The sequence below is a fragment of the Pan troglodytes genome, chromosome 18, assembly GCF_028858775.2.
Source record: "Pan troglodytes isolate AG18354 chromosome 18, NHGRI_mPanTro3-v2.0_pri, whole genome shotgun sequence".
Lineage (NCBI taxonomy): Eukaryota > Metazoa > Chordata > Mammalia > Primates > Hominidae > Pan > Pan troglodytes.
Genome location: NC_072416.2, coordinates 66,166,500 through 66,190,522, shown reverse-complemented (window position 1 = coordinate 66,190,522; position 24,023 = coordinate 66,166,500). Strand labels below are relative to the sequence as shown.

At 39.4% G+C, this 24,023-nt stretch overlaps 1 protein-coding gene across 18 annotated transcripts in view; it reads right to left on the bottom strand.

Moving 5' to 3' along the window:
* The window catches only part of NFATC3 (nuclear factor of activated T cells 3), a 147,555-nt gene that overhangs the window by 84,347 nt on the left and 39,185 nt on the right, over window positions 1–24,023 (bottom strand). For all 18 annotated transcript variants that reach the window (XR_010152371.1, XR_010152373.1, XR_010152369.1 and 15 more), the window contains exons 2-3: window positions 22,583–23,717; window positions 19,097–19,259 (exon numbers count right to left, since the gene is read on the bottom strand). Coding sequence is in view for 13 of the 18 variants with exons in the window: in XM_001167633.8 (XP_001167633.1) it covers window positions 19,097–19,259; window positions 22,583–23,717 (1,298 nt within the window). In the remaining 5 variants the exon portion in view is untranslated. The remainder of the gene's footprint in view (window positions 1–19,096; window positions 19,260–22,582; window positions 23,718–24,023) is intronic.

Genomic DNA, 24,023 nt, shown 5'->3' with positions numbered 1-24,023 from the left:
TCTATTCTCCATCTCTACAGTTCTGTCATTTTGAAAATATTACATAAATAGAATCATACAGTATATTGACTTTTTTCCACTCAGCGTAAGTCTATGGAGAACTGTCCAAGTTGTTGCATGTATCAACAGTTTATTCTTTTATATTGCTGAGTGGTAGTACATTGTATGGATACACCAGAGTTTATTCGTGTATTTGGTTTGTTTCTAACCTTGGGCTATTAAAAATAAAGTGTGGCAGGGCGTGGAGGCTCATTCCTGTAATCCCAGCACTTTGGAAGGCTGAAGTGGATGAATCGCTTGAGCTCAGGAGTTCCAAACCAGCCTGCCTGGGCAAGATGGTGAAACCCCATCTCTACAAAAAACATAAAAATAGCTGGGCATGGTGGCACACACCTGTAGTCCCATATACTAGGAAGACTGAGATGGGAGGACGGCTTGGGCCTGTGAGTCTGAGGTTGCAGTGAGCTGAGATCGCATCACTGCACTCCAGCCTGGGTGATCTGCAATCTGCAGAGCCAGACCCTATCACAAAAAAAAAAAAAAAAAAAAAGAGAGAGAGAAAGAAAAGTTGGTTGTTAGGCCAGGCATAGTGGGTCAAGCTTGTGATCCCACGGCAGGGAGGCCAAGGTGGGAGGATCACTTGAGGCTAGGAGTTGTAGACCAGCCTGGGCAACATAGTGAGATTGCCATCTCTACGAAAAAAATTTTTAAAAATCAGGTTGAGGCAGCCATGTGCGGTGGCTCATACCTGTAATCCCAGCACTTTGGGAGGCTGAGGCCAGTGGATCACCTGAGGTCAAGAGTTCCAGACCAGCCTGGCCAACATGTTGAAACTCCGTTTCTACTAAAAATGTAAAAATCAGCTGGGCGTGGTGGCAGGCACCTGTAATCCCAGCTACTCGTAAGACTGAGGCAGGAGAATCTCTTAAACCTGGGAGGCGGAGGTGGCAGTGAGCTGAGATGGAGTCTCTGCACTCCAGGCTAGGTGACAGAGCAAGACTCCATCTAAAAAATAAAAAAAATAAAAAAATGAAGTTGAGGCTAGGCGCAGTGGCTCACGCCTGTAATCTCAGCACTTTAGGAGGGCAAGGTGGATGGATCACTTGAGCTCAGGAGTTCAAGACCAGTCTGGATAACATGGTGAACCACTGTGTCTACAAAAAAAAAAAATGATGATGATAATGATAATACATAGTTGTTACGAATATTATTAGTATACCTATTGTGTAAACATAAGTTTTTTTTTTTTCTGTTATAAATGCCCCAGAGTGAGATTGGTGGGGCATAAGGGAAGCTTAGTTTTTTAAGAACCTAACAAACTATATTCCAGAGTGGCTGTATCATTTTAACTCTCACTAGCAGTTTATGAAGCATCCAGTTTCTGTGCATCCTTGACAACAGTTAGTATTCTATTTTTTATTTTAGCTGTTCTAATAGGTATGTAATGATAACTCAATGTGGTTTTAATTTGCATTTCCCTAATGGCTGGTGATGTCTGTTCATGTCTTTGGCATCTTTTCTAACTGAATTGTTTTTATTGTTGAGTTTTGAGAGTTCTTTATACATTCTATGATCTTTGACAGATATATGCTTTGCACATGTTTTCTCCCTGTCTGTAGCTTGTCTTTTCATCCTTTTAATAGCATCTTTCACGGAGCTAAAGTTTTTAATTTTGATGAAATCCAATTTATCAATTTTTTTCTTTTAGGTATGGTGCTTTTGGTATTATGTTCTAGAGATCTTTGCTTAGCCTGAGATCTTAAAGATTTTCTCCTGTTTTCTTCTAAAAGTTTCATACTTTTATGCTTTATTTTTTAGGTTATTTTATTTTTTGAGATGGAGTCTCGCTCTGTTGCCCAGGATGGAGTGCAGTGGTGTGATAGCAGCTTACTGCAGACTCCACCTCCTGGGTTCAAGCAATTCTCCTGCCTCAGCCTCCAGACTAGCTGGGTCTAGAGGTGAGCACCACCATGCCCAGCTAATTTTTGTTATTTTTTAGTAGAGATGGGGCTTCATTATATTGGCCAGGTTGGCCTTTAACTCCTGACCTCAGGTCATCTGCCCGCCTCAGTCTCCCAGAATGCTGGGGTCACAGGTGTGAGCCACCGCTCCTGACCTGTGTTTTATAATTAAATCCACAACCCATTTTGAATTAATTTTTGAGAAAGATGTGAGGTTTGGGTTAAGGTTTATTCTTTTGCCTTATGGGTGTCCAATTGCTCCAGCACTATTTACTAAAAAGACAATATAAAACCTCTTAAAGAATACTCATCTTTGTCTATAAACAGTATGTTACATAGAGTTACTATTACCTATTTTAAATTAAAAATTGACAATTCCAGCTGATTTTCACATTTTGAAAACAGTAACGTATCTCAAGTAATTCCTACAATGCTAATATTTTTTAGATAAATAAAACCCAATTTTATAACTATATAGCCTTTCTTTCTTTCCTTTTTTTTTTTTTTTTTTTTTTTTTTTAGCAAGGTCTTGCTGTTTCCCAGGCTACAGTGCATAACTCACTGCAGCCTCAACCTCCTGGGCTCAAGCAATCCTCCCAAGTAGCTGAGACTCAAGGTGGGTACCACCATGCCTGGTTAAATTTTTTATTTTTATTTTTTGGTAGAGACAGGTTCTCACACTATTGCTCACGCTGGTCTCCAACTCCTGGCCTCAAGTGATCCTCCCTCCTCAGCCCCCATAAGGTACTGGGATTGCAGGTGTGAGCCACTTCATGAGGCTACTACATATTTCTTGTAATTTATTAATACAGGAAATCCTAGCCAGAACAATCAGACAAGAGAAAGAAGTAAAGGGCATTTAAGTTGGAAAAGAAGAAGTCAAACTATCTCTATTTGCCCAAGATACGATCATATACCTAGGAAACCCTAAAGACTTACCCAAAAGACTCCTAGATTTTTTTTCTTTTCTTTTCTGGAGACAGTCTCACTCTGTCACCCAGGCTGAAGTGCAATGGCATGATCTCAGCTCACTGCAACCTCTGCCTTCCAGGTTCAAATGAGTCTCATGCCTCAGCCTCCCAAGTAGCTGAGATTACAGGCACCCACCACCACGCCCAGCTAATTTTTGTATTTTTAGTAGAGACAGGTTTCACCATGTTGGCCAGGCTGGTCTCTAACTCCTCCTGACCTCAAGTGATCCACCCACCTCGCCTCCCAGTGTTGGGATTACAGGCGTGAGTCACCATGCCAGGCCGACTCCTAGATTTGATAAATGAATCAGCAGCCTCAGGTTACAAAAGCAATGTACACAAATCGGTAGCACTGCTACACACCGCCACCAACAACAACCAAGCTAATCAAATCAAGAACTCAATCCCTTTTACAATAGCTACAACAAAAGTAATAAAATACCTAGAAGTGTACTTACACAAGGAGGTAAAAGATCTTTACAAGAAGAACTACAAAACACTGCTGAAAAAAATCATAGATGACACAAACAAATGGAAACATCCCATGCTCACAGACTGGACGACTCAGTATCGTGAAAATGACCACACTACCCAAAGATTAATAGAACAGAGTAGACAACCTAGGAATAAAGCCAACTACTTACAACCAGCTGATCTTTGACAAAGCATACAAAAACATAAATTGAAAAAAGGATACCCTATTCAATAAATGGTTCTGGGAAAACAGGACAGCCACACGTAGGAGAATGAAACTGGATCCCTGTCTCTCACCACATATAAAAATCAACTCAAGATGGATTAAAGACTTAAAAGACCCGAAACCATAAAAATCCTACATGAAAACCTAGGAAAAACTTCTGGACATCACCCTAGGCAAAGAATTTATGATTAAGACCCCAAAAACAAATGTAACAAAACCAAAAATAAATAAATGGGGCCTAATTAAACTAAAAAGATTCTGCACTGTGAAAGAAATAATCATCGCAATAAACAGACAACCCACAGAATGGGAGAAAATATTAGCAAACTATACATCCAATAAAGGACTAATACCCAGAATCTACAAGGAACTCAAATCAGCAAGAAAAAAACAAATAATCCCATCAAAAAGTAGGCAAATGACATGAACAGACACTTCTCAAAAGAAGAAATACAAATGGCCCACAAACGTATGAAAAAAATGCTCAACATCACTAACCATCAGGTAAATGCAAATTAAAACCACAATGAGATACCGCCTTCCTCCAGCCAGAATGGCCGTTATTAAAAAGCCAAGAAAACAAGAGATGTTGGCATCGATGTGATGAAAAGGGAACACTTGTCCACTGCTGATGGGAATGTAAATTATAAATTAAAACAATTATGGAAAACAGTATGGAGATTTCTCAAAAAACTAAAAGTAGATCTACCATTCAATCCGACCATCCCTCTACCGGGTATCTATACAAAGGAAAAGAAGTCATTATGTCAAAAAGACACCTGCACACATACATTATTCACAGCACAATTAACAACTGCAAAGACATGGAACCAACCTAAATGCCCATCAGCCATGAGTAGATGAAGAAAATGTGGTATATCTACACCATGGAATGCTACTCAGCCATAAAAAAAATGAGATAACGTCTTTTGCTGCAACTTGGATGGTACTGAAGGCCATTATTCAAAGTGAAGTAACTCAGGAATGGAAAACCAAATACCACTGGAAAGTCAGTATGTTTTCACTTATAAGTGGGAGCAAAGCTATGGGTACACAAAGGCATAAAGAGTGGTATAATGGATATTGTAGACTCAGAAGAGGGTAGGATAGGAGGGGGTGAAGGACAGAAAACTACATATTAGGTACAATGTACACTATTTGGGTGAGAGGTGCACTGAAATCTCAGACTTCACCACTACACAATATATCCATTTAACAAAAAACCACTTGTACCCCAAAAGCTACTGAAATAAAATATATAAATAATTCATTAACATACTATAGTCTCTCTGTCTTATGGGCTTCTAAACCAGCACTGTCCAAGATAACTTTCGGCAGTCACTAAAATACTCCTTTTTTTTTTTTTATTTCAACAGACTTTTGGGTAAAATATCTCCAATTAAAAAAAAAATCCATGATCATTTTGTATTAATTTTATAAGATACAAGGTTTATGTCAAGGCTTATTTTCTTGCCTACGGATATCCAGTTGCTCTGACATCATCTGTTGAAAAGAAAATATAGTCAGTATCCACATGTGGCTACTAAACCTTGGAATGTTGTCAATGCAACTGAATAACTGAATTTTTAATTTCAGTTTAATTTAAATTGAAATATCCACGTGTAGCTAGTGGCTTCTGGATTCCACTTTTGGACAGTGCAGCTCTAAACCCTTCCCTCTACTTAATACTTTTCCCTCCTTAGTATCTACCTTTTCCCTAGATGTCTGCTTATTAGTTAGCTAGACACTATCTTCAAATAAGAAGTCCCCTTTCTGGCCAGGCGCAGTGGCTCATGCCAGTAATCCCAACGTGGGCGGGTCACCTGAGGCCAGGAGTTCCGAGACCAGCCGGACCACCATGGTGAAACCCTGTCTCTACTAAAAATACAAAAAAACTAGCCAGGCGTGGTGGCATGAGCCTTGTAGTCCCAACTACTTGGGAGGCTGAGGCATGAGAATTGCTTAAACCTGGGAGGCAGAGGTTGCAGTGAGCCAAGATTGCACCACTGTACTCCAGCCTGGGTGACAGAGTGAGACTCTGTCTCAAAAAATAATAATAATAAAAATTTAAAAATAAAAATCCCTCTTCTTTCTTGTGCAAATAAAAAATAAGTACCTGATTCAACTCCATCAAATTTCAGGTCTCTATTTGCTCTCACAAAGATCTGAATTTCCTCCATTAAACATTTATCATACTTTATTGGTACTATCTTATTTGCAAGTCTCAATGGACAATAAAGTTCATGGGAGTAGTCAACATGTCTGATTTCCCTCAGTGAACCCCCAGCTACATTAGCAAACTGCTTTGAATGTATTATTTGGTGACCACATTAATGAATCAGATAACTTATTTTGAAGAAAAGAAAAAGTTAATTTGTCAGTTGGCTACAAGGTAGGTGGTATTTTCCAACAGCACCACAGCTTGCATTCCCTCATCATTTCAAAAAATATGTATTTCAGAAATTTCTTAGCTCTTTTGAAATTGTCCTTTGCAGAATAACAGGAAGATCATTATAACTGATGTTTAAGTACCCTTCTACTTTCCATTTTCACATATCACTAGCCCATTAATTCACAACTCCTTAAAATGTCAGTAACAAACCTAGCTTAATTCTAGGATGCCAATGTAGATATCTTATTCTGCTACATACTCTTCATCAGTGTTGAAGTGTTGGTCAAACTGTTCAAAGAAACCTAAGTAATAATACTAGCTAACTTTTACTGAGCATTTACAATGTGCAAGGTACCACGCCATGTTCCTCACAATGTTTCATTTACTCCTCACAACAGCTCTTAGGTAGATGATATTATTATATATTATTCTCATTTTATAAAGAAAAAATCCCAAGGTAAAGTTCTCTTCATAATTAACCTCTATCGCATCAATACTAATTTCCAATATAGCACTTACTATATTTTAATGTTTTGTTTATTTACTCATTGTCTCTCTCAGTATAAAGTGAGAAAGGCCCTTGAGGACTGGAGTTTTGTCTCTCTTGTTCATCTCTGCATCCCTAGCACCTACAATATTGTCTATAACGTAGTGAGCAATCAAAAAATACATATCGAATAAGTAAATGGATAGATAGGTGAATAAATTAAGCAATGAACGATTAAATAAAAGGTCTAGAAAGAAAGGTTAAGTTACTTGGTCAAGGATACAGTAAAATCCAGGATTCAACCAAAACAGTCTGGCTCTAGAGCCCGTATTAGTGACTTAGCCATGATTTATTCCTGTGTGGAGCATGTGGCATAGCACACTAACCACCAAAGATTTAAGTATAGAGTTCTATATTATACTACAGAATACAGAGTTTTGATGAGGAAAGGCTGCCCAGCCAGGGACTACTTTTCCCAGTACTTCTGCATGTAAGTAGGGCCATGTGACTACTTCTAGCCAAAAAATTGTAAGTGGTGATAATTGATAGTAATTTCCAGGTTAATGTAGTTAAGTATCTTGAGTGCTTTCCATACACCTTCTTCTTTCCCATGGACAGTAGAAGCTGTGCATCAAAGACGACATCAAAAGATGAACGTATCTTGGATTCCTGAGCAACAATTTGAAAGAAAATGCAAAATAAACTTTAAAAAAATTTTTTTGGTCTTAAACCACTGAGAATTGGGGATTATTAGTTACAGTAGTTAGGCTACCATGATTAATCCAAGGAAGGAGAGCTTGAACTATAATAATAGTAAACAAGCATTAAGATTTTTATCAGGGGCCAGGCACGGTGGCTTACACCTGTAATCCCAGCACTTTGGGAGGCTGAGGTGGTGCATTACTTGAGGTCAGGAGTTCGAGACTAGCCTGGCCAACATGACGAAACCCCATCTCTACTAAAAATACAAAAATTAACTGGGTGGGTGTGTTGGTGGGTGCCTGTAATCCTAGCTACTTGGGAGGTTGAGGCAGGAGAATCACTAGATCCCAGGAGGCAGGGGTTGCAGTGAACTGAGATGTGGGCCACTGCACTCTAGCCTGGGCAACAGCACGAGACTCCGTCTCAAAGAAAAAAAAATTTTTTTTTAAAGTAAGAGAAAGAGTATCTGACTTTAAGTCAAAGACTAGGCTTTCTACAAGAGTTTATTTGGAGAATTAAATGAGATAACGTGAAAGTGTTTTAGAAAATGAAACATACGGCCGGGCACGGTGGCTCACGCCTGTAATCCCAGCACTTTGGGAGGCCGAGGAGGGCGGATCACGAGGTCAGAAGATCGTGACCATCCTGGCTAACACGGTGAAACCCCATCTCTACTAAAAAAATACAAAAAAATTAGCTGGGCGTGGTGGCGGGCACCTGTAGTCCCAGCTACTCGGGAGGCTGAGGCAGGAGAATGGCGTGAACCCAGGAGGCGGAGCTTGCAGTGAGCGGAGATCGAGCCACTGCACTCCAGCCTGGGTGACTAAGCAAGACTCTGTTTCAAAAAAAAAAAGAAAGAAAGAAAATGAAATATACTAAGAAATTATGAGATAATTACAGTGTAAGAAGTAATATGGTAAAACAGAAAGAGAAACGACAGTCAAAAGACCTGGGCTTAAGACCTCTCTGCCAATTACAACATACATAACCTCAGATCACCTGTAAAATGTACAGTCATGAGCTACATAACAGTGGTTCGGTAAATGACAGACCATATATAATGGTGGTCCCACAGGTAACAACAGAGCTGAAAAAGTCCTATTGCCTAGTGACATCTTGATGTTCCTGACCCTGTGAAGGCCTGGGCTAATGTGTGTGTTTGTGTCAGCATTTTAAACAAAAAAGTTTTAAAAGTAAAAAAAAATAAAAAATAAAAAATTTGAACATAGAAAAAAGTTCATGGAATAAGGAGATAAAGAAATAAAATATCTTTGTACAGCTGCACAACGTGTCTGTGTTTTAAACTAAGTGTTACTACAAAAGACAAAAGATTTTTTTAAAATTCACAACTTATAAAGCGAAAAAGTTAATTATTAAAGAAAAAAATTTTTTTATAAACATAGTACAGCCTAAGAGTACTGTGCTTAGAAAGTCTACAGCAGTGTACAGTAATGTCCTAGGCCTTCATATTCATTCACTATTCACTCACTGATTCACCCAGAGCAACTTCCAGTCCTACAAGCTCCATTAATGGTAAGGGCTCTATTCAAGTATACTATTTTTAATATTTTATACCATATTTTCTTAAGTAAATCTTTGTTGTTGTTGTTTTTTAAGAGACAAGCTCTCAACATGTTGCCCAGGCTAATTCTAAATCCTGGACTCAAGCAATCCTCCTGCCTCACCCTCCTAAGTAGCTGGGACTGCAAGCATGGTGCCACTGTGACTGGTTATACCACATATTAGGGTATACCATCTAGGTTTGTATAACTATACTCTGTGGTGTTCATACAACAAGGAAATCGCCCAGTGATGCATTTCTCGGAACATATCCCTGGTGTTAAGTGACATATGACTGTACTTGCTTTGCCCTTTTCAAAGAACTTTTGTAAAGATTAAATGTAAACTCTGAGGCCAGGCGTGGTGGCTCACACCTATAATCCTAGCACTTTGAGAAGCCAAGGCAGGTGGATCACTTGAGCCTAGGGGTTCGAGACCAGCCTGCCCAACATGGCAAAACCTTATCTCTACAAAAAATACAAAAAGTAGCCAGGTGTGGTGGTTTGCCCCTGTAGTCCCAGCCACGGGAGAAGTTGAGGTGGAGAGGATTGCTTGAGCCCAGAAAGTGTAGGTTGCAGCGAGCTGACATTGCACTACTGCACCCCAGCCTCGGCAACAGAGTGAGACAGTCTCATAAAAGAAAAAAGAAAAAAAAAGTAAACTCTGGGAAAACATTTTGTAAACTACAAAACACTACAAAAAGTAAATTATTACAATTAATAGCAGCACGAATCTACAAAATGCCATTGAAATTAGTAATTTAAGTAGCATTTTGTCTTCAAGCACTTTTTAGACAAATGTTCACAGTAAAGCAAATTCTTTCAAACTATTTTTCTTTCTTTCTTTCTTTTTTTTTTTTTTTGAGATGGAATGTTTCACTCTTGTTGCCCAGGCTGGAGTGCAATGACGCGATCTCGGCTCACTGCAACCTCTGCCTCCCAAGTTCAAGTGATACTCTCGCCTTAGCCTCCTGAGTAGCTGGGATTACAGGCATGCACCACCATGCCCAGCTAATTTTTGTATTTTCAGTAGAGTGGGGTTTCACGGTGTTGCCCAGGCTGGTCTCGAACTCCTGACCTTGGGTGATCCACCTGCCTCGGCCTCCCAAAGTGCTGGGATTACAGGCGTGAGCCACCGCACCCAGCCTAAACTATTTTTCTAAAACCCAAACATTATTTTAAAACATACAGATAATCTATATTAAATCATCTAAAAAAATTCAGAAAATTAAGACCTACAAAATCTCTTCCAATTCTAATAACTGAAAATGAGCATTTTCACCAGGTAATTTCAATAAAAGGTATTGGCTTTAATTAAACAGACAGTTCTTCCATATTTAGATAAGAACTAAAAAGTAAAATAATCTGATTAAATATTCATTAAAGACTATTTTAAATTTATTAAAGATTAGTTTCTCAGCAACAAGTACACAATTCAGTTTCTTTCTTTTTTTTTTTTTTTTTTTTTGAGACGGAGTCTCGCTGTGTCCCCCAGGTTGGAGTGCAGCGGCGCAATCTCAGCTCACTGCAAGCTCCGCCTCCCGGGTTCACACCATTCTCCTGCCTCAGCCTCCCGAGTAGCTGGGACTACAGGTGCCCACCAACACGCTCGGCTAATTTTTTGTATTTTTAGTAGAAATGGGGTTTCACCGTGTTAGCCAAGATGGTCTCGATCTCCTGACCTTGTGATCCATCCGTCTCGGCCTCCCATATTGCTGGGATTACATGCGTGAGCCACCGCGCCCGGCCACAATTCAGTTTCATTTGAGATTAAATTGCATCTATTTCTCACTTGTGCACTCTGAAGGCACTATGAAGTCCCCCGCCACCAACACAAAGATATCGTGGATGTGTAAAACCCCAAAAAATGAGAACCTGGAGGGAGATTCTTAACAGTGTTACATAATTCTACACTTCCTAACCATAAACGATAAAAAAAAAGAGACTGTATCAGTCCAATTTAATAATAAAAGAACATTATCTCTATTTTACTTTAATATTAAGTTACCACATTACAGAAAACATGCAAGTGGCAGACACTGGCTGCATGGTTTGCTTCTTGTATTCTTAAAATAGAAAACAAGTCTGCAAGAAAAGCAGTTCACAACACTCAACACCTATTCATGAATTCAAAAAACAAAAATAGAAACCTCCCAACAAATTAGAATAAAAGAATATCCTTAGTCTGATAAAAGGTATCCCCCATCCCCCCCAAAAAACCCCAAAACAAACCCTAGCAAATTACTTAATGGCACAACTATGAATCCTTTTTTGCCCTGAGTTTGGGAAAAAGACAAGGATGTCCTCCATCACCACCTCTAATCAACAATGTATCAGAAGTCCTAGTCAATACAATGAAGCAAGAAAAAGGGGGGAAAAAGTATAAAAATTAAGAAGGAAGAAGTAAAACTGTTATTATTCGAAGATGAGCTGGCTGGGCACAGTGGCTCACGTCTGTAATTCCAGCACTTTGGGAGGCTGAGGCGGGAGGATCAATCACTTGAAGCCAAGAGTTTCAGACAAGAAAACAAGCAAGTGGCAGACACTGGGCCTGGGTAACATAGCGAGGCCCTGTCTATAAGGAAGATTTAAAAAATTAGCCAAGCGTGGTGGTACATGCCTGTAGTCCCAGATACTTGGGAGGCCAAGGTGGGAAGATCGCTTGAGCCCATGAGTTTGAGGTTGCAATGGGTCGTGATTGTGCCACTATCACAAAAAGTTCAAAAGATGTGAACAAACACTTCATGAAAGATATCCAAATGTCCAATAAATATGTTAAGATGTTCAATATCATTGGTAATCAAGAAATCACAAATTAAAACCACAGCCAGATACCATTATATCTTTACAATAATAGTTAAAATTAAAAGACTAACTAGTGTAACACTTGGTGACAAGGTGGAGGAATAAGAACTTTTATATATGGCTGATTGGGAGTATAAATTGGCACAGCCACTTTGGAAAATCAGTAACTACACTCCCAGACATATACCCAAGTAAGTGAATGCTTTGTCCATCGAAAGTCATGGTTTTTTTTTTTAAAAAAAAGGGCACAAAGCAGCTTTATACATATTGTCCAACACTGGACGCAAATCAAATGTCCATGAAAAGATAACAGATAAAGAAACACTTGCAAATTCATACACTAGAATAACACAAAGCAATGAAAAAAATAAACAACAAAAATTTGATGAATCCCACAATCATAATGTTGAATACATGATGTTAGATACAAAGCAGGACATCCATTTATGTAAAATGCAGAAATAAGAAAACTAATATATGATGATGAGAGTTGAGAAGCATGATTATCTTCGGTTGGGGGTATAAACTGGGAAGGGGTACAAGGGAGACTCATGAAGTGCTTAAAATATTCTATATGTTAACCTGTGTGGTATTTTTATGAGTATTTATACTTGCGTATTAAATATTCATTGTGTTGTACAACTTAAGGTTTGTATACTTTATTGATATATTTGTTCTTCTTTTTAGTTGACATGTAATAATTATACATATTTGTGGAGTAAATAGTGATATTTTGATACATGTATATAATGTATAATAATCAAATCAGGTTGATTAAGATATCACCTCAAACATTTATCATTTGTGTTAACATTCAAAATCCTTTCTAGCTTTGTGAACATACACATAATTTTATTTTTAGACAGAGTCTCACTCTGCTGCCCAGGCTGGAGTGCAGTGGCGCAATCTCAGCTCACTGCAACCTCCACCCATGGGTTCATGTGATTCTCCTGCCTCAGCCTCCTGAGTAGCTGAGATTACAGGCATGTGCCACCACGCCCAGTTAATTTTTGTATTTTTAATAGAGACAGGATTTCACCATGTTGGCCAGGCTGGTCTCGAACTCCTGACCTCAAGTGATCTACCTGCCTCAGCCTCCCAAAGTGCTGGGATTACAGGTGTGAGCCACTGCGCCCCGCCACAATAAATTTTTGTTAACTATATTCACCCTACAGTGCTACATAATACAAGTCTTATTCTTCCCCTCTAGCTGTAATTTTGTATCCATTGACCAACTTCTCCCCATCCTTACTTCCCTCAATCCTTTCTCAGCCTCTGATAACGAAAATTCTATTTCTATGAGCTCAAATTTCTTAGCCCCTTCATATAAGTGAAAACATGCAGTATTTATCTTTCTGTGCCTGACTTATTTCATTTAATATAATGTCCTCCAGGTTCATCCATGTTGCCACAAATGGCAGGATTTCATTCTTTTTTATGCCTGAATAGTACTGTATTGCGCATATATGTCACATTTTCTTTATTCATTCATCAGCTGATGGACATTTAGGTTGATTCCATATCTTGGCTACTGTGATCTCTTCAGTATACTGATTTCCTCTTCTGTGGATGAATTCCCAACAGTGGAACTGCTGGATCACATGGTAGTTCTATTTTTAAATTTTTTGAGCAACCTTTAGACTGTTTTCCATCATGGCTATACTAATTTACATTCCCACTAGCAGTGTAAAGGATCTTTTATTCTTTTATTCTTGAGGGTTTTTCCTTGACTTACTACTCTTCCTGATGGATGAAAGTATGTGTGGGTTAGCAGCTCTGCTATATACTATACCAGAATCTCTTCTATTACACATTCCTCACCCTACCCCACCCTCCATCCTCTATCACCACTCTTTGAAGTTTATAGATCAAAGTTTGTGTTCTTTTTTGCTTGTTTGGGTGTTACCCATAGATTTTTGGCTGTTTCCTCACATCCTACACACACATACATTTTGTTTATTTTGTTAATTATTGGGGGAAGATTGTGATACTACTTCATTTTACTCTCTATCTAAAAGTTATTTTTCTAATATTGAGAGAAAAATAAGCAGTACACATGAGAGCACGTCATTTAAAAGGGAAAGTGGAAGTGATACCTGATTCTCTATATTCCAACATATTTGCAGAGTTGTGCAATGTATGGAACACTATACCAGTATATGCCCACTTCTGAGACCACATTTTTTCCCATTAACAGAGGTGGTTCTTCTCCAGCAATTGAGAAGAGTTGGTAGATTTCTCCACTATTCTGAGGATTTTAAATTCTCAGAGAGAGAGAGAAAGGCATCAGTTATTCCAGACTGGTCTGAGCCTCACACATAAATGTGGTATGTTTAGGCCAGGTGCAGTGGCTCAGACCTGTAATCCCAGCACTTTGGAAGACTGAGGCAAGACGAATGCTTGACCCCAGGAGTTCAAGACCAAACTGGGCAATATAGCGAGACCCTGTTTCTACTTAAAAAAAAAAAAAAAAAAAGTACCTTGATTGTGCTCGGTATCTGCTGGCTTGTTTCTTTTAAAATTTTGTTTTGTCTTTTAAAAGTTTTGTTGGCCAGGCACAGTGGCTCACGCCTCTAATCCCAGCACTCTGGGAGGCCGAGGTGGGTGGATCACTTGAGGTCAGGAGTTCGAGACCAGCCTGGACAACATGGTAAAACCCTGTCTCTACTATAATACAAAAAATTAGCCAGGCATGGTAGTGCGTGCCTGTAATCCCAGCTACTCAGGAGGCTGAGGCAGAAGAAACACCTGAACCCAGAAGGCAGAGGCTGCAGTGAGCCAATATCGCACCGCTGTACTCCAGCTGGTGTAACAGAGTGAGACTCTGTCTCAAAAAACAAAAACAAACAAAAAAAGTTGTTGTTGTGTAAGAATGTATCAATAAGCACTACCAAACACATTCTACAGATTCAATGCAATCTCTGTCAAAATACCAAGGACATTCTTCATAGAAATAGAAAAAACAATCTTAAAATTTAAATTGAACCACCAAAGACCCCAAAGAGCCAAAGCTTAACTGAACAAAAAGAACAAAACCCGAGGCATTACACTACTTGACTTCAAAATATATTACAAAATGACAGTAACAAGAACAGCACAGTATTGATATAAAAACAGACACACAGACTCATGTGACAGAATAGAGGGCACAGAAATAAATTCCTGTATTTACAGCTAACTCATTTTCGACAAAGGTGCTAATAAGAACATACATTGGGGAAAGGATACCCTCTTCAATAACTATGCTGGGAACACTGGATATCCACACGCAGAAGAATGAAATTAGAAACCCATCTTTCATCATATACAAAAAAATCAACTCAAAATGGATTAAAGACTTAAATTTAAGATCCAAAACTATAAAACTACCAGAAGAAAACACAGGGGGAAAGCTCCATAACGCTGATCTAAGCAAAGATTTTATGAGTAATTCTACAAAATCACAGCCAATAAAAACAGAGAAATAGAACTCTATCAACTAAATAGCTTCTGTACAGCAAAGGAAATAACAGAATGAGGAGACAACCCATAGAATGGGAGAAAATATCTTCAAACTATTCATCCAACAAAGGACTAATACTAAGAATGTACAAGGTACTCAAACAACTCAACAGCCAAAAAACCCCAAATAATCTAAAAAGTGGGCAAAGGATCTAAAATGACATTTCTCAAAAGGAGACATACAAATGGCAAACAGGTATATAAAAAAATGCTCAACATCACTAATCATCAGGGAAATGCAAATCAAAACCACAATGAGATATAATATCACTCCAGTTAGCATGGCTATTTATGAAAATGCAAAAAAAGGAAAATTCTGGCTGGGATAAGGAGAAAAGGGAACACTGGCACACTGTTATGGAAATGTGAGTGAGTATAGCCATTACAGAAAACAGTATGGAGGTTACTCAAAAAATTAAAAACAGAACTACCATATGATCCAGCAATTCCACTACAGGGTATATATCCAAAAGAAATGAAATCAGTAGATTAAAAAGATATTTGTGCTCCTATGTTTCTTTCAGCATTATTCATAACGGCCAAGATATGGAACCAAAATAAGTGTTCGTCAGTGGATGAATGGATTTCTAAAATGTGGTATATATACACAATTGAATACTATCCCACCACAAGAAAAGAGAGAAATCAGCCAGGCCTGGCAGCTCACACCTATAATCCCAGTACTTTGGGAGGCCAAGGCAGGAGGATCACTTGAAGCCAGGAGTTTTGAGACCAGCCCGGGCAACAAATCAAGACTGTCTCCACAAAAACATTAAAAAATTAGCCAGATGCAGTGGCATGCATCTGCAGTCCCAGCTACTCGGGAGGCTGAGGCAGGAGAATGCCCTGATTCTAGGAGTTTGAGGCTGCGGTTAGGTGTGATCATGCCACTGAACTCCAGCCTAGGTGACAGAGCAAGAGCCTATCTCTTAAAAAAAAAAAAAAAAAAAAGGGCGGGGAGCGGCGGGCAAGGTGGGAGGATCATTTGAGGCCATGGGTTCAAGAACAGCCTGGGCAACATAACAAGACCTAAGATAAGCCAACATTTGAGTAATAATTAGAGTCACTTAAGTAAACAACAAAATATATGGGAAAGGAAATATGTACATTTTTCTGGCATGAAGCAAGAAAGAATCTCAGATTGAAAGGGAGCATCAAAAGTACTGGGAAAGACTGATAAAGAACTATTAACATTCAGACATACTCTGGTTAAGTCAACTATTTCAAGTATAATGAAATAATTCTTCAATCAGTAAGTTAGAAAACAAAAAGTCATTTACAAGAAGAAAATAAAAACTGCTGGTACCAGAAGTTGTAGTCTCCCCTTAACGAGAGACTCAGCTGTTTTGTCTTTGTTTTTGAGAAGTGCCTTGCTCTGTCACCCAATCTGGAGTGCAGTGGTGTGATCATAGCTCACTGCAGCCTCAAATTCCTGGGCTCAAATGATCCTTCCACTTCAGCTTCTGAAAGAGCTGGGACTACAGGCACATGCTACTTATTGTACTTGGCTATTTTTCAAATTTTTTGTAGAAACTGGGTTGGTCTCTGTTGCCCAGGCTGGAGTGCAGTGGCACAATCGTAGCTCACAGCAGCCTCAAACTCCCGGCTCCAGCAATCCTACTGCCTCAGCCTCTGGAGTAGCTGGGACTACAAGGGTGTGCCACAATGTCCAGCTAATTTTATTTATTTATTTGTTGCCCAGTCTCAAACTCCTGGCCTCGAGCAATCCTCTCACCTAGCATCCCAGCCCACCATGTCACCTGGATTACAGGCATGAGCCACAGCACCAGTTCTGCTTTTGTTTTTTAAAGAGACATGTTGCCCAGGCTGGAGTGCAGTGGCTATTTACAGCCACAATCATCATACACCACAGCCCTGAATTCCTGGCCTCAAGCGATCCTTAAGCCTCAGCCTCCCCAGTAGCTGGGACTACAAGCACACACCATTGTTCCTGGCTCAGTTTTTGTTTTTGTTTTTTTAATCTTTTAAAATTATTTTTTTTAATTATGTTTTTTAACGTTGTTTTTTTCTTTTGACCACAGCACATGCATCGGTTTTTTCATTAAAGGAAAACTGTGGAAACAAATCATGTACCCTCCCAAAAGACTTGTTCATTTATACACTTGTAAATAATTTGTTGATTGCTATGAAAACTAAAAGATATAGAAAACTAAGCAATAAATCTGCTTACTTTATCAAAATGAAATAAATTCATTTAACAACAAAATATGACTCTTACAAACAAAATGACAAAATTCTTATGTTTTGTTTTCCTGGCGTTTCTTAATAACAAATCATTAAAAAAACCCATCTAAAATGTAAATCTTTATACGTAAAGAACTATAAAACATGATCAGATAATAATCATAAAGCATAGCTCATAAAAGAGATGATAGTTTGTAGATTTTATTTGTTGAAAATCACTTCAGTGTAATTAGTTTTTCCACTACAGTATTCAATAAATACCATTAAGACGAGAGAAAAATATCTACACAGTTCTAAGAGATTATTAACTACAGCCATTTCTATATTTTAGTATATAAAGGCAACAAACACATTTTCAAACATGAAAGAACCCATGGAACATAGAATCCAAAGCCCTCCTTACATAAAAACAAAAAAAAACTTAATGAAATAAAAAAGTAGTAGTAGTGAGCATTGAATCTAACTAGAAATAGAACTAAGGCTAAATAATTGGGGGAGAAGTTAGGGAGGATGTAAATTTGAAAGGAAAAATAGCATAAGCAAGAAAATTCAGGAGGTAAAGAGTAGAAAAGGGGAAGGAAGTTTAAGACAGACAATTACTTTACTTTTCAGAGTAGAAGTCAATCTATGCCATCTAAATCTGAAACAATAACTTCATCTCTCAATAATGTATTTAATCTCTTTTTTTGACCTTAGAAAGATATTTTAGGAATTCCTTTTTTTTTTTTTTTTTTGAGACAGGGTCTCATTCTGTTCCCCAGGCTGGAGTGCAGTGGCATGATCATAGCTCACTACAGCCTCAACCTCCCAGGTTCAATTGATCTTCCCATCTTAGCCTCTGGAATGGCTGGGACTATAGGCACATACCACCATGCCCAGTTAATTTTTGTATTTTTTTGTAGAGGCTGGGTCTCACTATATTGTCCAGGCTGGCTTCAAATTCCTGGGCTCAAGTGATCCACTTGCCTCAGCATCACAAAGTGCTGGGATTACAGATGTAATCTCTTTCCTTAAAAAATTCTTTCCTTAAAAAAATCCATTCATTTTTCTAGCTATCCATTCAGTCTTCCACTAAATATACACACAGAGAGTTATCTGGAATGTTAATCAAATGTTAACACTGCTTATTTCTGAGAGGGTTAGATTTTGGGTAATTTGTTGCTTTATCCTTCCTATTTTTCTGATTAAATTTTACTTATTTATTTATTTAGAGACAGAGTCTAGTTCTGTCACCCAGGCTGGAGTGCAGCGACACGATCTTGGCTCACTGCAACCTCTGCCTCCCGGGTTCAAGCAATTCTCCTGCCTCAGCCTGCCGCAGAGCTGGGATTACAGGTGCCCGCCACCACGCCCTGCTAATTTTTGTATTTTTAGTAGAGACGGGATTTCACTGTGTTGGCCAGGCTGGTCTCGAACTCCTGAGCTAGTGATCCACCTGCCTCGGCCTCCCCAAGTGCTGGGATTACAAGCGTGAGCCACCGTGCCCGGCCTGTATTAAATTTTAAATGAGCATATATTTTATTCATAAATATAATACGGCCATATTTGTTTGTCAGAAAAACGGCTATTTGGCCACTGTAATCTTTCTCCAGAGTCTCCCCAGAAGGAAACGTCAGTCCAGAAAGAACATCTTTTAGCCTAGCAAATATAACTCAATGCACAAGTGTAGTCACATCAACAAGCCCCCAAAACAACAGAGGCTCTCTAGTTTTGAGTTTATGATCTTTGCACTCTCTAGTACCTAACTGAATAGACTTGTCTAATCATCACTAGGTGTATGGTATCTGCAAAACAAGCCCCAAAAGTCTCATACCTTCACAACAGGATGTCCCCCAGTAGATGCTTTTACTGCCCCTCGGCTACCTTCAGTTTCATAATGGGCTCGATGATGAGTTTTAGGTTGCACTTCTATTTTCAGTTCACATTGTCCAAAATGAGCTGGTAAAGGCCAGTCTAGTGGAGGTAATGAAGATGTGCTACAAACAAAACACACAAAGATGCATGTCACCATGCTATTATTGCCAAGCAATGATTCAAATGGCTTCTTTGCCAGCACCAACATTTCTTCCTTTGATCTTTGAAACAATGTATTACAAAATAAAACTTCATTTAGTAAGTTACAATTCTGGTTATGGTGAGTGCTTAATAAATATTTCATCTTTAGAATAAAATCTATTTTATTTCCCAAAGGTGGTACATGCTTAAAGATAAATAAATTTTAGAAAATAAAAATAAAGGCCAGGTGCGGTGGCTCATGCCTGTAATCCTAGCAATTTGGGAGGCCGAGGTGGGCAGATTACCTGAGGTCAGGAGTTCGAGACCAGCCTTGCTAGCATGGTGAAACCCCATCTCTACTAAAATTAGCTGGGCATGGTGGCACTTGCCTGTAATCCCAGCTACTAGGGAGGCTAAGGCAGCAGAAATGCTTGAGCCCAGGAGACGGAGGCTGCAATGAGCCAAGATTGCGCCACTGCACTCCAGCCTGGCCAAAAGAGCGAGACTCTGTCTCAAAAAATAATAATAATAATAAAATAAAATAAAATTTAAAAATCTATCTTATCTTCATTTTGGTTTCCCATATTTTTTGAAAAAGACAAATTCTTATAATTTATAAAACTGTAAATTTTTCTCAACTATGTGTATGAACGTAACAAAAATAACCAAAAAATAATAATTTGATTTTTTAAAACAAAGAGGCACATTTCTGTTTATGTGTATCTGTATCTCTCCACATATCCAAACATCTCTCTCTGTGTCAGGATGTCTATCTCCCTCCCTGGTACATATCTCTGGATGTCAGCCTACTGAAGTTATCACTTCCCGCACTTCCTCCCTATTGCTCCTTTCCCTACTTCCTTCCTACTGCGCCTTTCCCTGTCTCTCTGAAAAACTGCTTCCATTCAGCAATATACTGCAATTTGAAGTAAAAATTTAATTTCGGTACATGCTTGGTTGGAAAACAACCCGTCACTCCAGCAACTCTAAATGTTACTTTTTTACTTTATCCGTAAGACAATTTAAATTGCTTAAAGGCCCAAAGGATCATTTTGATATATTAACATTAAAACATGGATTATAAAAGAAAAACTTCATATGTCTACAGGTCAAGTACAATTTCTAAATTATTTCATTGTTTCCTTCCATGTCCTCAGCCTAGCTTTAAGTCCTACTCCTGTGAATTCAAGGATATTAATTTTTATTAGTTTGAAAAAATCCAACTTCAACTCTCAGTTACTTCTGTATTTGTTTTGCAGCCTTAAGCAAACCACTAGAAAAATTAAGATAAATTTCAGAAGCAAAGGGATGGGTTCAAAGGTGTCTTCATTACCATAATTCTATTTTTCTAAAGATCAGGATTGAGAAATAAAGATTCACACTAATGAAAAAAGCATTGGCCGGGCGCAGTGGCTCACGCCTGTAATCCCAGCACTTTGGGAGGCCGAGGCGGGCAGATCACCTGAGGTCAGGAGTTCAAGACCAGCCTGGCCAACATGGTGAAACCCCGTCTCTACTAAAAATACAAAAAAATTAGCCAGGCGTGGTGGCAGGTGCCTGGAATCCCAGCTACTCGGGAGGCTGAGGCAGGAGAATCGCTTAACCTGGAAGGCGGAGATGGCAGTGAGCTGAGATCGTGCCACTGCACTTGAGCCTGAGCGACAGTGAGATTCCGTCTCAAAAAAAAGAGAAGGCCGGGTGGGTGCGGTGGCTTACGCCTGTAATCCCAGCACTTTGGGAGGCCAAGGTGGGAGGATCACGAGGTCAGGAGATGGAGACCATCCTGGCTAACACGGTGAAACTCCATCTCTACTAAAAATACAAAAATTAGCCGGGCATGGTGCCAGGCGCCTGTAGTCCCAGCTACTCAGGAGGCTGAGGCAGGAGAATGGTAGGTGAACCCAGGAGGCGGAGCTTGCAGTAAGCCAAGATCGCGCCATTGCACTCCAGCCTGGGCGACAGAGCGAGACTCCATCTCTTTAAAAAAAAAAAAGAAAGAAAAGAAAAACCCCTGGCAGGGCACAGCGGCTCCTGCCTGTAATCCTGGCACTTTGCAAACTGAGGCAGGAGGATCACTTGAGGCCAGGAGTGAGATCAGCCTAAGCAACAAAGCAAGACCCCATCTCTACCAAAAAAAACAAAAAAAATTTTTTTAAATAATTGAGTCTGGTGGTATACGCCTATAGTCCCAGCCACTCAGGAGCCTGAGGTATAAGGATTGCTTGAGCTTGGGAGGTCGAACCTGCAGTGAGCTATGATTACCCCACTGCACTCCAGTCTGGGCAACAAGATGCTGTCTCAAAAAACAAAACAAAAATCCTAACAGGCACAACTCCATGTGGGAATTTAATACATAAAAGTTGTCTTTTCTAATCAGTTATAGACTAGATTGATTCTGTAAATGTAATTAATAGGTTCTTTTTTTTTTTTGTAGGGGGGTGGTGCAGACAGGGTCTTGCTTTCACCCAGGCTGCAGTGCAGTGGCATGATCTCAGCTCACTGCAGCCTCCATCTCCCATCTCAGGCAATGCTCCCGCCTCAGCCTCCCTAGTACTTGGGACTATAGGTGTGTGCCACCACACCTGGCTAATTTTTGTATTTTTTGTAGAGACACGGTTTTGCCATGTCACCCGGGCTGGTCTTGAACTCTGGGGCTCAACGGCCTCCCAAAGTGTTGGGATTACAGGCATGAGACACCACGCCTGGCCCCCAAATAGTTTTCTTAGTAATTAAATTCATATTATAATCCAAGTTGTACAATAAACTTTTTTTTTTTTTTGGTAGAAACAGGATGGAGTACAATGGCATAATCATGTTTCACTGCAGCCTTGAAGTTCTGGGCTCAAGCAATCCTTCCACCTCAGCCTCCCAAGCAGCTAGGACTACAGGCAGACATCACTATGCCTGGTTAATTTTTTTTTTTTTTTTGTAGAGACAGGATCTTGCTATGTTGCCCAGGCTAGTCTCAAACTCCTGGGCTCAAGCAATCCTCCTGCCTCAGCCTCCCAAGTGTTGGGAATACAAAGCATAAGCCTCCAAACCCACCAAGGATTTTTAAATGTAATTTATTATTATCAACAATTCATTAGCTATATATTTTAAAATTATATTTAACCTATCTAAAAATACTTTTAAGATGCAAATGAAAATAAACATTAAGTTATTTGGTAAAATTTTTTTAAAAAATAGGAAGAGGAGAAATGGTCAAACCATTATATAACCATTATATACTGATAATGTAGTTATATGCCACCAATGACCCATAAACATGAAAAATGACCAGCAGCCATTTCCATCAACTCACCGAAATATAGGGGTGTGGCCAGGCTTTGGTTTGCTCCAGGTAAAGGGTGAAGGAACTGAAAGAAACTGATCACCACATGAATCTTTCTTTAAAGGATACTGAGATCCAAGGCCATCATCTATTGAAGTCTCCCGGGCTGGTGATAAACTCCCTTTGTCATCTGAACACAGCTCTAATTTTCCTGGTAGTATGGCAGCTTGATCTTCAGAAGTTTTCCTTGTTTTGAGAGGGATGTCAGTCTCTACACAGTACTGAAATGGAAAAACTGCAGGGCCAAGGCCTGACCCACCATGGACAGAAGCATTGAGCCACGTATCTTCTGTCACACTTCCCCTGGGGGAGTGACCAGGAGAAGGAACAGGTGAGTGATGGGGTGAAAGGGACCCAGCATAACAAACTTCAGCACTGGAGTGCCTCCGTTTCCCACAGGGGGATGTGGGCCTTGATGAGGGTCCTGAGGCTGGCCTGGGGCTCAGCCAATTCTCATCAGTGACACTGGATCTAGGAGAGTGGCAAGGAGATTGCCTGGGTGATAATGAGTGTCCAAGTCCATACTGTTGATGCCAAGTTTCTTCTCCAGGGCAGCCCCCTGGAGAGCCACCAGGAGAAGTCAGAGGGGATCCAAGGGTAAATCGGGCCGCAGCTTCATTCAACTCTGAGTCCACATCATCATAAATATGTGAAAGCGATTCACAAGAAGATGCATCAGAGAACCAACTCCTAGAAGAGATGCTGCTGGCAGGACTAGGACTAAGAGAAGACTCCCGGTAGGATGGCTCAAGAGGAAGATAGAGATGATCTCTAGAAGGCCTTTCCAAAAATTCCCGTTCTGGGTCATTTATCTGTAGGTCATCTTCATGTGCATCTAATTCTTGATGACAGTTAGGAGAGATAGATGTAATTTGAATACTTGGGCACTCAAAGGGTTTGGGACCACCTAATGGGCTATATTTAGATTCAGGAATCTCACAAGTTCCTTCATAGTTTTTGTGACTTTGGAGCTGAAACGATGGTGACAAAACAGAAGAGTGAGACGGTAATCCATGATGTGGTAAGCAAAGTGGTGTGTTTAAAGTAGATGGAGGTGGATCTACATTAAAGATGTAAATGGATGCACAATCATCTGGCTCAAGATCTATGGGGAGGAAGGCAAAAAAAAAAAAAAAAACCCAACAAAACAAGAAATTAGAAAACTCAGATGTATAAATTACTAGATGAGAAAGTAAATAATAACAATTTCGAGAGAAAAAAGTGGGATATAAAATGTATGTCATTAGCTCCACTAAAGAAGTGGCATGTGTGTGTTTTTTCAATGCATCTGGTTATTTCTGCAGATATGTGTGATTATTACATATACAATTACATATGTAATTTTTCCTTTTTATGTCCACATTTTCTAAAAAGATAATCAGGAAACATTATGCCCTGAAAAAGATTTTTT